This window comes from Oryx dammah, unplaced genomic scaffold (assembly GCF_014754425.2).
Source record: "Oryx dammah isolate SB20612 unplaced genomic scaffold, SCBI_Odam_1.1 HiC_scaffold_5, whole genome shotgun sequence".
NCBI lineage: Eukaryota > Metazoa > Chordata > Mammalia > Artiodactyla > Bovidae > Oryx > Oryx dammah.
In genome coordinates this window covers 64,029,139-64,044,783 of record NW_024070189.1, presented here as the reverse complement: position 1 = coordinate 64,044,783, position 15,645 = coordinate 64,029,139, and the positions used below count along the sequence as shown (strand labels likewise).

General features: G+C 36.2%; 1 protein-coding gene and 1 pseudogene across 2 annotated transcripts in view; both read right to left on the bottom strand.

Annotated features, from left to right (window-relative positions):
• Positions 1 to 226: 226 nt before the first annotated feature.
• Positions 227 to 15,645, bottom strand: part of CDKL3 (cyclin dependent kinase like 3) — a 35,936-nt gene continuing 20,517 nt past the window's right edge. The window contains exons 6-12 of one of the 2 annotated variants that reach the window (XM_040240090.1): positions 10,641 to 10,729; positions 8,147 to 8,300; positions 7,711 to 8,039; positions 6,296 to 6,386; positions 4,228 to 4,390; positions 3,082 to 3,179; positions 227 to 399 (exon numbers count right to left, since the gene is read on the bottom strand). In XM_040240090.1, coding sequence (XP_040096024.1) covers positions 340 to 399; positions 3,082 to 3,179; positions 4,228 to 4,390; positions 6,296 to 6,386; positions 7,711 to 8,039; positions 8,147 to 8,300; positions 10,641 to 10,729 — 984 coding nt within the window. In that variant the 3' untranslated portion in view covers positions 227 to 339. Of the gene's footprint in view, positions 400 to 1,087; positions 1,142 to 3,081; positions 3,180 to 4,227; positions 4,391 to 6,295; positions 6,387 to 7,710; positions 8,040 to 8,146; positions 8,301 to 10,640; positions 10,730 to 15,645 lie in introns of those variants that run through there. The other variant, XM_040240091.1, reaches the window with a different exon arrangement.
• On the bottom strand, positions 5,179 to 5,705 carry LOC120863656 (annotated as a pseudogene).

Sequence of the window (15,645 nt, the reverse complement as noted above, 5' to 3'; positions counted from 1 at the left end):
AAAAACCTGACACTTAGATTATATGACTAGCAGAGGGCAGAGATCAGTAGAAATACAGTATGGGTCATATGACAGGATGTATTACCTACTCAGTAATCATGGCAAGTAAAAAAGCATGTAGAGAGGAGATGACTTTATAATTCCAAATCATAACACCACATCAACAGAATTTTTAGAAGAAAGAAGAAAACTATGAATGGTTTGCTAACAAAACAAAGTTGGATGATTCTACTGTAGACTAACTACTGTCGTAACAGCTCATGTTACGTTTCTGTTGTATATAAAATTAAAAGGGAAGACTTGCCAATTTGTATTTTTTAAGATTTAAAAGAGAAGACACTACCAGAAAAAAAGTCTGTTCCTCTTCAAATTCTTCCCCTTACAATGGCCATCTCCATCCTAAAATCAGAAACCAAGCCAGTAAGAACCAGGGATAAGAATATAAATACATGTTGCCAAAATTTTGACCGTAGGTTAAATTATACATAACAATATATTCTATATAAACTACTAAATGATAAACATGCTGGTCAAGCCAAAAGATTTCCTTCAAGACTTGGCTCAGTTTCCATCGTTTTAAACATGTTTCATGATATGTTCAATTAAATACTGCTCCAGAATGTCCAATGTAAAACCAAACCCATGTTTCATGCTATCTAGTGTACTTGCTTGCTCAGAGATATCTGGTTCTCCCAGATATTGGAATCTCATTTTACTACACATTTAGAAATCTTTTTATCTATAAAGTTCTGAACCAAAGCTAAGAATGACCACTAATCAAACATGACTGAGATAACAGGTCATCAAATAAAATTATATGACCAGACATAAGCTGTAGTTTTATTAGGATGTACCAGTCAGGCAATTTTTATAAATTAGTGTTCAAATTAAGAGAACATGAAACGTTTGTAGATTAATAAATTTAAAAACAAATTTAGGTTGAGTTTACACATAACTACACAGGATTTACGATCTATCTGTAGAATTCTCTAGTCAACGTTTTCGTGTATGTAATATTAATAAAAAGGATTTTTTTAACCATACAGTGTGATTCTGGGGTTCCCTGAATTTTCAGCTGCTGCATTTTCTACTCTACATCTGGCAGGTTCTTCTTCCTTTCAGTTTGTGCATTTCCTGTATTCTAAAAAGTAAATAGAAACAGGACCTTAATTGAGGAAATGGTGAGTCTTTGGCTAAGGAAATACAGCCACAGATAAGTACTTGTACTTTGCACCTGGGAGCTATTTTATAAGGCACAGGGAGACTATTTAGCAAAGGAGTCCTTATTATTATCATAAGACAAAACTGAAGGAGGCTTTTCTGTGGACTCTTCTTTCTTGCCTAACTCACTCAGCAGTAATTGGAATTTCTCTCTAGGTCACAGCATCTATTGAATACATGTCTACACGATTAACTGGGAAGTGCCTGGATATGACTTAGTAAGTCAGAAACAAATCTGTGAATAGAACAAATAAACTGCCATTCCCTGTCTTAAGTTTTAAAAAACATATCATATTCTCTCATGCTCTAAATTAACAACATATCAACTTGAAATTCAGGACATTTTCTTAATTCTGACATTAATTTATTAAAAGCATTTGAATCAGCCTCATATGTAATTTCTGTCACTTGTCAGAACTGCATTTGAATGATCAGTGTTGGGTTGGGTTTTTCCTTACCATCTTATGGAAAACCTAAATGAACTTTTTGGCCAACCTGATACATATAAACTATAATTATCATTGATGACTTCTGGATATTTCTAATAACTACAACTGTTTCACTGTTACTCTTAAAAAGATCATCTTTTCAGGAGTTCTACATCATATGCACAAAGAGGGATTTCCCCTTCCTATTATGTATTTTTAAAATGTCAGAACTGTCTTAAGAGTTCCTTTCTTCCTGAATTAAAATGTAGTTTTAGTTCTGAGGGCTTTCACAGTACAGGAGGACAAACACATGTAGCACATTACTAGTCTGCCCAAACTCAAGACCCTTAACTCATCCAGTTATCCAAACAATGTGCAAATGGTGTGCTGTTCAACACGCTGTGACATCAGTAAGTCACCCAGGTTTAAAAGTTTGAAGTCACCTTATTCTTTTTTATAACAAACTAAAAGATGACCGTTAATGCCTTTCTTATTCTATCTAGAAAATACTTCTTCTCTGCAAAACTGATTGTGGAGTTGTCAACAAGTTCAAGGCCAGGAATAAGGCATAAATGTCACTGTGAAAGTATATCTAACAGTGTCTGGTAATTCTTACCTGAATGTTTTAGAAATCAATAGACTTGGTTAAAAATACCTTCTTACAAAAAAAAAAATACCTTCTTACATAGTTTTAGATGATGGTTTCTATTTTTATAAGTTCCTCAAATTTCCTTAATAAGTATGTGCTAATTTTATCACAGATAAAAATGTAGTCAATTTTATTTAGAAAATAAGAAACCAAGATAACAAAGTTGATGCCCTCACAGGTGTACAGGCTGTGAATATAATTTAATTCAGTGGATGCTCTGCACAATCCCTTTCCCTTAAAAGAATACCTTTAAAGAGTATTAATTTAGAATAGATACTGATGGCTTCAAGACCCCCAAATAAAATTCAAGATTATCTGATACTTAGCTCAGAGCATATCTTTGTGAAAACAGGACAGTAGTTAGAGAGCAGAGATGGGGGAATAAATTGGAGGAAAAAATAGGAAGAAAAAGGCTAAAGACAAAATATATATGTTCTTGTGGCCAGGATAAGCCTATGTTCATACCACTATTCCTCTCCTCTGGCATGGTTTACCTACCACCAACTAGTGTACATAGCACACATACTATTTTCTCTGGGTAGCATATATTCAATAACTCAGCATTCAAATGAGGGTTCAAATTTACTACCCTCAAAAATAAAGCATTTTTTAAAACCTTTATAATTGATTATTCTAGGAAAATATAGTTCTGTTTCTAGAGGTCAAAGATTACAGAATTTTGAAATTTTATCTAATTTTCCAACAGTAGTAACTAAAATTATATACTAAGTCAAATGTTCTAAAGATAATTACTTAGTAAAAGCGATCAATAAAAAGTTTTACCTCTTGTTTTTCTTGATATTGATCTGCATTAAGTAAAGTTGGTATTCTAGATGAATCTGTTCTCTTTGATTCCCTCTTCAACACTTTTATCTGTTTCACTTTTGCAAAAATATATACGAGAACTTGTTAGTCTTACCTTGAAATTTTACTTTCCTTTTCAAGAGTTTCAAATGGAAATTCTGATATCCACTAAAGTCAGTTTCTCAGTTTATTATAAAGGAACTAAACAAATCATGAGCTGTAATGGTATAAAATATCAGTCATAAATGATTTGTCATATAATTTTACAAATAGTCTACCAGTCTGTCCTCTAAATAAAGGAGACATTTTCTTTTAAAATTCTGAGTATTACTGTTAAGTGGATCAGATAATTCCTCTCGAGCTATGCAAGTACTATTTTCTTGCTATTATATTAGCTTTTCACAAGGTGTCACTGTTCTTCAAAGAAATGACTGCAAAAAAAATGAGTTTCATTTTATGAGCTCAATACATGTTATAAAATCTTAATCGACTAAATCCTTGAATGCCTGAGGCACACATACGTCATTCCTGCTATTATATGGGCAAGTTATCCCAGAAAAACAGAGGAAACTGCAATTACCCTAGGTCATATACTAAACCAAAAACATCTCCCTCAAATACTATTCTAACATTTCAACAAAATTGAGCTAATAAAATTTTTACTTTTAGAAATTTTCTTAACCCTTCTTTAAAATTATCTCCTTTAAGTATTACCCTTTATTTGACTATGGAAAAAAATTTTTTTCATCAGCTGAAAATATTTTGCCTAGCAATATACTCCATTCTGGGGCTTCCTAGGTGGCACTAGTGGTAAAGAACCTGTCTGCCAGTGCAGGAGATGTAAGAGATGTGGGTTCGATCCCTGGATCAGGAAGATCCCCTGGAGAAGGGCATGGAAACTCACTCCAGTATTCTTGCCTGGAGAATCCCATGAAGCCTGGAGGGCTACAGTCCATGGCTTCACGCGGAGTCAGACACAACTGAAGGGACTGAGCATGCACGCACACACACACACACATACTTCTTTCTACCTAAATCATATTATAAATGTAAGTTATATTACCAAAAAAGGTTTTTTAAAATATTCTATCTGGAGATTTGTAAAACTATGCAACAAATGGGTACCTTTCATTCCTTTCATCTCCTTTGATTGTATTATGAAAGGCAATTCTGGGAAATGGAATTCTTTCCTGTCAGATCTGGAAAAATTCAGCTTCCTTTTGTTTCCATTTGCCATTTGGTCAGTTTGGCTGGTTCGCTCATTAAACACACACTTCTCCATTTGGCTCTAAAAAAAAAAAAAAGTTAATTTGAAGAAAGGTGTGTATCTACTTACTGGATGAGGAGCCAACAAATTCCAGCCTTTTGGATGGTGTAAGATAGGCATAAAAATTAGTCTTTGCAAGGTTATTTTAATAATTAAGAAGTAGAAGAGAGGGCTTTCCCTGGTGGCTCAGTGGTAAAGAATCTGCCTGCCAACGCAGAAGACAAGGGTTCAATCCCTGGTCCAGGAGAGACCTCCATGCCACGGAGCAACTGAGCTGGTGTGCCACAGCTACTGAGTCTGTGTCTAGAGCCCAAGAGCCGCAAGTACTGAGCCCACATGCTCTAGAGCCCGTGCTCCACGACAAGAGAAGCCACTGCCGTGAGAGGCCCAAGCACTACAGCTAGACAGTAGGCCCTGCTTGCTGCACCGGAGAAAAATCTGTGCAGCAAGAAGTCCGAGCACAGCCGAAGATAAATCATTTTTTCCAAAAAGACGTAGAAGAGCGTATCATCAAACATATAAATGGATCAAACTCCAATAAAAATTTCATAAATTTTTTTAGCTTATTCAATGTTCTGAGAATAGTCTTGATCATGAGAACCACAGTCTCAACTTTTAATTTTTTATCCTATTCATTGTACTCTGATTTTGAACAAACTGCTCTGGTTCATTTTATTAATAACTTATTTTTCAATTTACAAAATGATGTGCTCTGGACACTGGGAAAACCCAAAGGAAAAAGTTACTTGTGAACTCAGCATTCTGGAAAAACTTTTGTGCTACCTGTTTTTGCTTTTTTTTTTTTTTTTAGTGAAAACTTTTATATTTGGAATGAGCCAGCTGGACTCAGTTTAGATGATCCCAATTTTATTGGCAACATCCAAAGCATCATAGTCAGGAGCCAGTCGAACATATGCCTTCTTCTCTCCATCAGGCCTGATCAGAGTATTGACCTTAGCCACGTCAATGTCATAGAGCTTCTTCACAGCCTGTTTGATTTGGTGTTTGTTGGCCTTGACATCCACAATGAACACCAGTGTGTTGTTGTCTTCTATTTTCTTCATGGCTGTCTCGGTGGTGAGGGGGAGTTTGATGATGGCATAGTGGTCAAGTTTGTTTCTCCTAGGGGCGCTCTTCCGAGGATATTTGGGCTGCCTCCTGAGCCGCAGTGTTTGCGCCGCCGGAAGGTGGGTGACGTCCGGATCTTCTTTTTCTTGTGGCTGTGGACACCTTTCAACACTGCTTTCTTGGCCTTCAAAGCCTTTGCTTTGGCTTCAGCTTTAGGAGGGGCAGGGGATTCCTTCTTCGCCTTCGGTGCCATCTTCATGAAAAGGGTTTCCTTGTTTTTGCTTATTTTACAACAAATGATAGACACTTTCTTAGGTTAATGTAATGTCATGTCATGTAATGCTCAGTATCCCATTATGTGGATATACTCTAACATATTTAACCAGTCACTCGTTCTTAGATGGATGTGCTGTTTTCAATGTCTTATTATTATAAATAACACTGTTTCAATTATAAAGTAAACTATTTTCCTATGTGAAAAATGGGAAAATGAATGACACCAATTATGTTTTGTTGGGAAAAGTAAGATGTATTTATTTGGCAGTTGCTCTTAATCTATAAAGTAAGATATTAAAATCATTTTTTGAAGTGAAAAACCAAAAAGTCTTGTGATTTTTAAAGGAAAATCTTACCTTTTTCCCCCAAGTCACTCACTGAATACACAAATCAAGTTATAAGAAATTAACTAAAACTGTGAAAGCGATAAGGAAATGATGACCTATTTTCATTCCAGGGTAAAAGGGAAAAATAAAAGCACATTAAAAAAAATGTTAGAGCCCTAAAGACAAAGAAAAGGACACAGGGTGAGAGGATAATGTTGAAAGAGGACATAATTTAATGATGAGGTTCTTGCCTTACTTGAGTGGAACCTGTATCCTCATGCCTGTTAGATATAACTTGTCCAATAGATTGTGAAGACGTACGTCTCTTTTTGGCTCTTTCAGTTAACCTATTATTTAAAAACAAATGAGAAGTTATTAGAACTCCTCAGAAATACTTCTGTTTTAGCTTCCATAATGATAAGTTATACCATGGTAGTCTACTGTTTGAACATGTGCCAAAATGCAACTGTTAGTCCATAAGTACCAACAACTCTAAGAGGAAAAAACAGCAGAGAACAACTCACTCGTGGCTAACATCAGTGGTGACACCATGCTGTGGGTGGGGTTACTCCAGCTGGCCCACTTGGTCCTTTCTATCTGTTCTGAACCTGGATCTCTTAACTATTGGGTTCATGAATTTCTGAGCTTTTGACCAAGGCTAGTTTATAATTATGGTTATTACTACCATGGTTTGGGAGTTACCTCAAGAACGACTGACACTTGCTGTCTATAGTCTGTTATATAGACATGTCCACTTGCCACCTCTGCAGACCTCTAAGCGTCACAACTTACAGCCCAAACCAGCCTGCTAGGATTGAACTAGTATTCTAGGACGCTGAACCAAGCCTCCTTCTCCATCTAGAGCCATGCTGCTGCTGCTAAGTCACTTCAGTCGTGTCCGACTCTGTGCGACCCCATAGACGGCAGCCCACCAGGCTCCCCTGTCCCTGAGATTCTCCAGGCAAGAACACTGGAGTGGGTTGCCATTTCCTTCTCCAATGCATGAAAGTGAAAAGTGAAAGTGAAGTCGCTCAGATCTAGAGCCATAGCAGTTCCCTAAATTTAGGACTGGCCCTGATGCCTTGCTAGACAGACTCTTGCCATCCATTCGTCACACTGCCCTTGATTAATTAGGTTCATGGTACCAGTGTCTCAAATCTGTATTAGTAGTTGAATCTAAAATTGATCCAGTATGTTGTTTTTCTTTTTTTTTTTCAGTATGTTGTTTTTCTCCCAAAATATTTAACCTTGAAAAGCTATCTGACTACATAAGATTATTTTCAACTATCTTTTTTCCATTTAGATAATTTGCTACGATAGGAAAATAAGGCTTACTTTGCTATATGAAGGCACATCAATACCAAAAGTGAGATCACATTACATTTTTCTCTTCAAATGGGAAGTAATTTTTCTGAGGGCCTTTTTTTCAAAATGAGGTTTTTGCAAATTGCATTAGTGAAAAACCACACACCTAGAGCATAGCCAAGAAAAGTTAATTTCTGCTATAGCATTCATAAGAAGAATTTAGTAATGGCCCATTATATGATTATAATTTCAATACACCTTCCAGTTCAGTTTATATACAGACATTACAAACTTGCTTCTTTGAAATACCATTATATAAAAACATTTAGGTCCATTTCCTTCTGTTTATTTTCTGTTAAAACTCACCTTGAATTGGAGTGGGAGAGATTTGAATTGGGATTTGAGGCCATCAGGTTACTGCTAGTTAGATTGATGGGTGGCATTACCATACTACACCCAGCACATGGATCGTCTTTCATGCCTATAGCGTTAGTGTTGGGATTGACAGGGTTCGGTGGCTCACTGATTGCAGGTTTTGTATCTTGAGACATAGTATGTGCAGTTTCAGCTGCAATCTGTTGACAATGTCCACTTTCACACACTATCTTTTTTGGTTCTAAGATATCTCCTTTTCCTCCTTTAACTTTAGTAACTCTGACTTTGATCTCCTTGGGCTTTTTCTCTTTTTCCAATTCCTAGAATAGATACATCCAAAATCTGAGTCAGGAGAACAGTTATTTTTATCACGAGAGTACTAACTATAATACAGTTATACTAGCTAAAAATAAGATGCAGTTTTTACCTTGCCCCAAACTGAAATACTTTGCAGTGTATTGGTATAAATTGTTTTTCTTTCTTCTTTCATAAACTCATTTTCTTTAGAATTCTCTTTTGGTTTTATGAATGAATTGACCTTTGCTTCTTGTAGCAATTTAGCTTTCAGTTCTGGTATGAATCTGATAAAACAAGCAATATCAAATAATTTTATGTAGATACTGTTTAATCTTTAAAAGACCTTTTAATCAGTTAATTTACATTTGAGCTACAGCATAAATAAGTTATCAATAATGTATGCCAAGAGATGGCACAATATTTACCTAATACAGGTTGTTTCCTGGTAAAGATACATCTTTCAACAATTTCTCCATGGTAATTTACTATTAATAAAACTTTCACAAGATAGACATATGAATTAGTTTTCTTTTGTGATGTAAAGCTTACTTAATAAAAGCACTGCTTTCAATTCTGATAACTGTACTATTCTCTTCAAAGAAGACTCAGGCCACTTTGTCCCTTTTAAGTCCTGTTCTTTTAACAGGACTTAAAAGATGAACTAGTTTCTAAAATCTTCCTCTCGAGAAATATTTTTGAATTAGAATACATCAATATTGAAGCGAGACTGTTTTGGCTTTAGGTTGGCTTAAAACTACATATGTATTTATTTATTTTTGGCTGTCCTGGGTCTTCATTGCTGCGCATCGCTTCTCTAGTTGCCCTTCTGGTAGAGAGGGGCTCCTCTCTGGTTGTGGTGTATGGACTTCTCTCATTGTAGTTGCCTCTCTTGTTGCGGAGCATGGCCTCTTGGGCACACAAGCTTCAGCTCTTGTGGCGTGGAACACGGGCTCAGTTGCCCCGCGGCATATGGAATCTTCCTGGACCAGGGGTCAGACCCATGTCCCCTGCACTGGCAGGCAGATTCTTAACCACTGGACCACTATGGAAGTCTGAGTTTGGCTTTTTATAAAAGTTATTTATTTTTAAATAGAAAGTCCAATTTGTATGGCTCAAAACTCAAAAACTTAATACTGAAAAGTCTCCTTTCCACCCTTTTCCCCGAGCTACATGGTTTCCCTTCTTGAAGCAGCTGCTGGTATCAGTTTGAGACTGAATAAGTTCTACGAATGAAATCTTCCCTAGAATTATAGTAAAAGAGTAAGTGTGAGATGAAGAAAAAAACACAGTGTGATTAGTTGGGCTGAATAAGAAAATGGCACATTTCTGTTAAAATTTCCATGCCTTGTGGAACTCAAGAACTTTCACCCTGTGATAGTAAAATCCTAATAGTTAAATACCCAAGAGAAATCAAATGAGTCTATATAGAATCGACAGGAAGCAACTCTTTTATTCAATAACTGATACTTCTCATCAATGGCACTTTTAATATATCTTCTCATTTTCTGTTTTAGAATAAAATTCTTGAAATGCTTCAGGTTCTACTTACTCTCAACAGTTCCCTTTTCTTTGACTTTTTCTACTTCAGTCTATTTTCGATGGAGGTCCTGGACTTTCCTATGCCTGATCTTAACTCCAACACATTTTAAATTGATATTTATGTTTCTGCCTCATACTCCAAGGCAAACAACAATTTTGCAATTAATAAACTTTTCCTGTTTCTTTCAAAGCCCAAATAGAAAATGGTGTTTTTTTTAAAGAAGCATGGCTGATTTATGAATCCACATTGTTAACATATATTTTAGATACAATGTGGGACAGAGAAAGACTTTAAGAGCCATGGTCCCTGTCTTCAGGGAACTTCCAGTTTGGTGGGGAGAATAAAACAACAGGAACTGCAACAGATAAGAAGTAAAGCAGAGGAAAAAATCATCTGGGAAATGAATGCTAATTATAATATATAGGTCAGAGATGCTATCAAGAGGAAAAACTGGACTATTCTGAGTCAGGGTCTAAGTGGAAACAAGGCTAAAAAGTATTGATGGTTTATTTAATGTTATCTCTGCCCTGTAGTTAGAAAAGGCAATGGCACCCCACTCCAGTACTCTTGCCTGGAAAATCCCATGGATGGAGGAGCCTGGTGGGCTGCAGTCCATGGGGTCGGTAAGAGTCGGACACGACTGAGCGACTTCACTTTCACTTTTCACTTTCATGCATTGGAGAAGGAAATGGCAACCTACTCCAGTGTCCTTGCCTGGAGAATCCCAGGGACAGGGGAGCCTGGTGGGAGGCCATCTATGGGGTTGCACAGAGTCAGACACGACTGAAGCAATTTAGCAGCAGCAGCTGCCCTATAGTAAGAATTGACAAATGCATGTGAAGAGCTTAGCTCACTGTCTAGGACATAGTAACTGTGTAATAAATGTTAACTGCACTATTTTTCTTAGTAGAGTTTTCACCATGACAGCTGTAAGTCTACCATATATCTAGTCAATACAAAAACTCAGTAAGTTTTTGATACACTGAATTCTTTTGTGTAACATTAACCTATGTAGCAATTTTCATGCTAGTAAAATTTCCTAATACAAAACACGAAAAAGTCCACACTCACTCAAAATGCTTACTTTTCAATAAATCCATCTCTAGTAAAATACTCATGATGCAAAAGATCGGTAGATGACATCCTCTCAGCAGGATCAATTTGTAAGCAAGCCTAGAAAATGAAAAAAGATTCCATGTTAAACAAATTCTTAACATGTCTCCTTAAGGTAAATGTTAAATTTCACAAATGCAGCTATAATTAATTACCCAGAGCTAAAAGAGTTCTTGAAAAGATAGAATTAGACCTCAGGACTTTTTGACAGTGAATTCTGACCACTTGTTTCCGTAAGAAATTTGTACTTGTAAAGCAGTACTACAGGTTAAATGTCCTATTTCTAGCCAAACAGAAGTCAATTTTTGCTGGAATTAGTAGGAATTATTTAGCTCATTTTGGTCCTCTTATTCAGCCCTGGAAGGAAGTTCATGACTTATCATTCCCATTTTATAGAGCTAGAAGCATGTTTAGTAATTTGCCAAACTAGAATTTTAACTCATATTGTCTGATTCCTAATTCAATGCTTTTCATATGGCATAAAACAATTACACAAGTATCCAAGCCCCCAAATCCTTCAATAACCCATTATCAGAACAGCTATTTTCTGCTTCCCTTCACTTGGGATTACTTCAACTGAGAACCAAAATAACCCCTACAAAACAAAGAGACAGTGAAGTAAGAGTATCAGAAAATAAGTTGTGTATAATGAATCAACATATAGTTAAATAATCATAATTAGAATACATTAATCCAAATATTAGACATAATTTGAATAAAAGCCATTTGCCTGATAATTTTCATTCTTCCTCCAAAAGAAGGCAAAACATACTAATAATAGGTAACTTTTATTTATGCTTATTATGTGTTTGTCATATAACACTCTTTCTAGTCTTTTCCTATTGCCCGATCCCAACAACAACCCTACAAGGTGGGTACTACTACTATCCTCATTGTACAGATGAGACTAAGGCCCAAAGAGGACAAGTAATTGGTCTAAGATCTCATAAATGGAGACAATAGTTAAAATCCAGAATGTACAAAGTAATTGCATATAACATTACACTTCTGATTATTTCACAAAGTCTAGTTTAAATTGATTCACAGACAAAGTTATAGAGATCTGCTATACAAGAATTTGCTTATAGTTAACAATATCATACTGTATATTTAAAAATTTGGTTAAGAGGATAGATTTGATGTTTTATGAGGTTTTCTTACCACAATTTTTAAAAATTGACTCATAAAGTCTATTATCATCTTTATGATGTGAGAATAGTCATATCCTTAAGATTGAAACTACCTAAAAGCATGTGCTCATTTTAGAACGTTAATAGCTCAGTTCAGTTCAGTCGCTCAGTCATGTCCGACTCTTTGCGACCCCATGAATTGCAGCACGCCAGGCCTCCCTGTCCATCACCAACTCCCGGAGTTCACTCAGATTCATGTCCATCAAGTCAGTTATGCCATCCAGCTATCTCATCCTCTGTTGTCCCCTTCTCCTCCTGCCCCCAATCCCTCCCAGCATCAGAGTCTTTTCCAATGAGTCAACTCTTCGCATGAGGTGGCCAAAGTACTGGAGCTTCAGCTTTAGCATCATTCCTTCCAAAGAAATCCCAGGGCTGATCTCCTTCAGAATGGACTGGTTGGATGTCCTTGCAGTCCGAGGGACTCTCAAGAGTCTTCTCCAACAGCACAGTTCAAAAGAATCAATTCTTCGGCTCTCAGCCTTCTTCACAGTCCAACTCTCACATCCATACATGACTACTGGAAAAACCATAGCCTTGACTAGATGGACCTTAGTCGGCAAAGTAACGTCTCTGCTTTTGAATATGCTTTCTAGGTTGGTCATAACTTTTCTTCCAAGGAGTGAGCATCTTTTAATTTCATGGCTGCAATCACCATCTGCCGTGATTTTGGAGCCCAAAAAAATAAAGTCTGACACTGTTTCCACTGTTTCCCCATCTATTTCCCATGAAGTGATGGGACCGGATGCCACGATCTTCGTTTTCTGAATGTTGAGCTTTAAGCCAACTTTTTCACTCTCCTCTTTTACTTTCATCAAGAGGCTTTTTAGTTCCTCTTCACTTTCTGCCATAAGGGTGGTGTCATCTGCATATCTGACGTTATTGATATTTCTCCCAGCAATCTTGATTCCAGCTTGTGTTTCTTCCAGTCCAGTGTTTCTCATGATGTACTCTGCATGTAAGTTAAATAAGCAGGGTGACAATATACAGCCTTGACGTACTCCTTTTCCTATTTGGAACCAGTCTGTTGTTCCATGTGCAGGTCTAACTATTGCTTCCTGACCTGCATACAGATTTCTCAAGAGACAGGTCAGGTGGTCTGGTATCTCTCTCAGAATTTTCCACAGTTTATTGTGATCCACACAGTCAAAGGCTTTGGCATAGTCAATAAAGCAGAAATAGATGTTTTTCTGGAACTCTCTTGCTTTTTCCTTGATCCAGCGAATGTTGGCAATTTGATCTCTGGTTCCTCTGCCTTTTCTAAAACCACCTTGGACATCAGGAAGTTCACGGTTCACGTATTGCTGAAGCCTGGCTTGGAGAATTTTGAGCATTACTTTACTAGCATGTGAGATGAGTGCAATTGTGCGGTAGTTTGAGCATTCCCTTAGTTACCCATCAATAAAACTTAGGAAGAAAAATGCTAAAAGGTCACAGCCAATTGGAAGCAGATAAATATTCCTTCTGTAAACAGTATAATTTATAGAATTTAAACATTTGCCCTGGTTTGGAAAATGTAAAATATGACACTTTGAGAAACAAACTGTCCCTTCTAAAATAAAAATGCACACCTACACGAAGACTTAGAAGTGAATGTCAACAGCAATTTTACTTGTAATAGCCAAAAAGAGGAAACAACCCAAAACAGGGAAACAGATTTTTTAAAAAAAAGTGTGATATGTTCATACATGGAATATTACTCAGCAATAAAAAGGAATAAACTACTGATACACACAAAAACATGAACTGAATCTCTAGACTATACGCTGAGTTAAAAAAGACTGACATGGAAGAATATATACACTGTTTGATTCCATTTACAGACTATTCTAGAAAATATAAACTATAGTGGAAAATAAATCAGTGGTTATTTAGGGACAGGAATGAAGGGAAAGTTGGATGACAAAAGGATGCAAAGACATTTTGGGAAGTGATGGAAATTTTAGGTATGTTGATTGTAGTGGTGGTATCACAGGTATATATACGTTTACCAAAACTCATCAAATTGTACATCTGAAATAATGTAGTTTACTGTATAGAAATTATACCATTATAATATTGTTTAAAATGTTTAAATCTAGGGAAAAATATACATGCTCCACACCAGGTATTAAGATGTATTTTAGGAAATTCTTTGGCGGTCCAGTGGTTAGGACTCAGCGTTTTCACTGCCAGGGCCCAGGTTCAATCACTGGTTGGGGAACTAAGATCCCACAAGCTGCATGGTGTGACCAAAAAAAAATGTATTTGAAAGTTATAATAATCAAAATTGTACTTGTAATAGAATAAGGAGAGAAATCAGTGAAATACAAATATACCTCAGCATGTATAAGCAATCTGTCTATGATAAATGTGGCATTCCAAATCACTGGATTATTCAAGTTGAGAAAAGTATTTAGAATATATAAAACAGGACACTAATATGATTATTTGGTAAGTCAATGTAAAAGTATACTTTAAATCACAAATAGTTTAAGGATTCTTAAAATAAGAACTACAAATGACCAATTAATGTCAGTAACATGTCCAACTTCCCTGTAATGAAGGAAGTGCAATTTTAAAAAATATACTGTATCTCTAGTTAATTAAGTTGCAAATATTTTTAATATTATAATATTCAATGTTAGATTGAGAATAGAGATTTATACCCAATGCTACTTGAGTATAAATCTATGAAATCTTTCTGGAGGAAAAAATAGCAAGCTATACCAAAAATCCTAACAAGTATAAACCCTTTGGTCTACCAGTCACACTTCTAGGAATTTATCCCAAGCAAATAATACCACAAGCTCATACAGACATATAAAAGATGTTTACTGTAGCATCTTTACCAATAAATTTCAAGATAAACTATAGTATAGTGACACAGTGAAACACTATGCAAGCACTAAAATTATGACACGGCTCCATATTTACTGACATGGCAGTATGCTTAAACTATAATGCTGCTGCTGCTGCTAAGTCGCTTCAGTCATGTCTGACTCTGGGGGACCCCATAGACTATAATGCTAAGTGAAAATAAACAGGTTACATAGCAGTGTGTAAAGTAAGACAGGGCTTCCCAGGTGGCTCAGTGGCAAAGAAACCACCTGCCAATGCAGCAGATGTGGGTTCCATCCCTGAGTGGGTAAGATCCCCTCAAGAAGGAAACGGCGATGCACTCCTGTATTCTTGCCTGGGAAATCCCATGGACAGAGGAGCCTGGAAGGGCTACAGTCCATGGGGTCACAAAAGAGTCAAACAGGACTTAGTGACTAAACAACAATAAATTATGACACCTTTTAAAAAGCATAAACTGTTACGCATGTATTTGGTTGGGAAAAGTATATAAACCGAAACATCAACAGTAATTTTTCCTGGATTGTGGGGGTCGGGAAAATGTTAACTTCTCTATCAAGTATTCTATTTTTTTATGATCATTATGTATTCTTTGTAAAATCAAAACTATGACATGAAAAAAAAGAAATTAAAGTGGAAAATGTAGCAAAAAACTGATCCTTTAATAAACTCTAGTTCTTTACAGTTACCAAAGAAATAACTTTCTTCCTTTGATAAGTCTTTAGGTGTTACATGTCATGTTTAGTTTTATCTAAAAGACAGCAACAACAGTTAACATTAACATTTGTTGACAGCTTATTCTAGGCTTTGTGCTAAGAACATTTCTACCATTAACTCATTTTATCCTCCAGCTCCAGAAAATAAATATTGTTAATGTTGTTTTATAACTCAGTAAACTGAGGCATGGAGATTGACTTGCTCAAGTTTATGGAGCTAATTAGTAACAGTGCT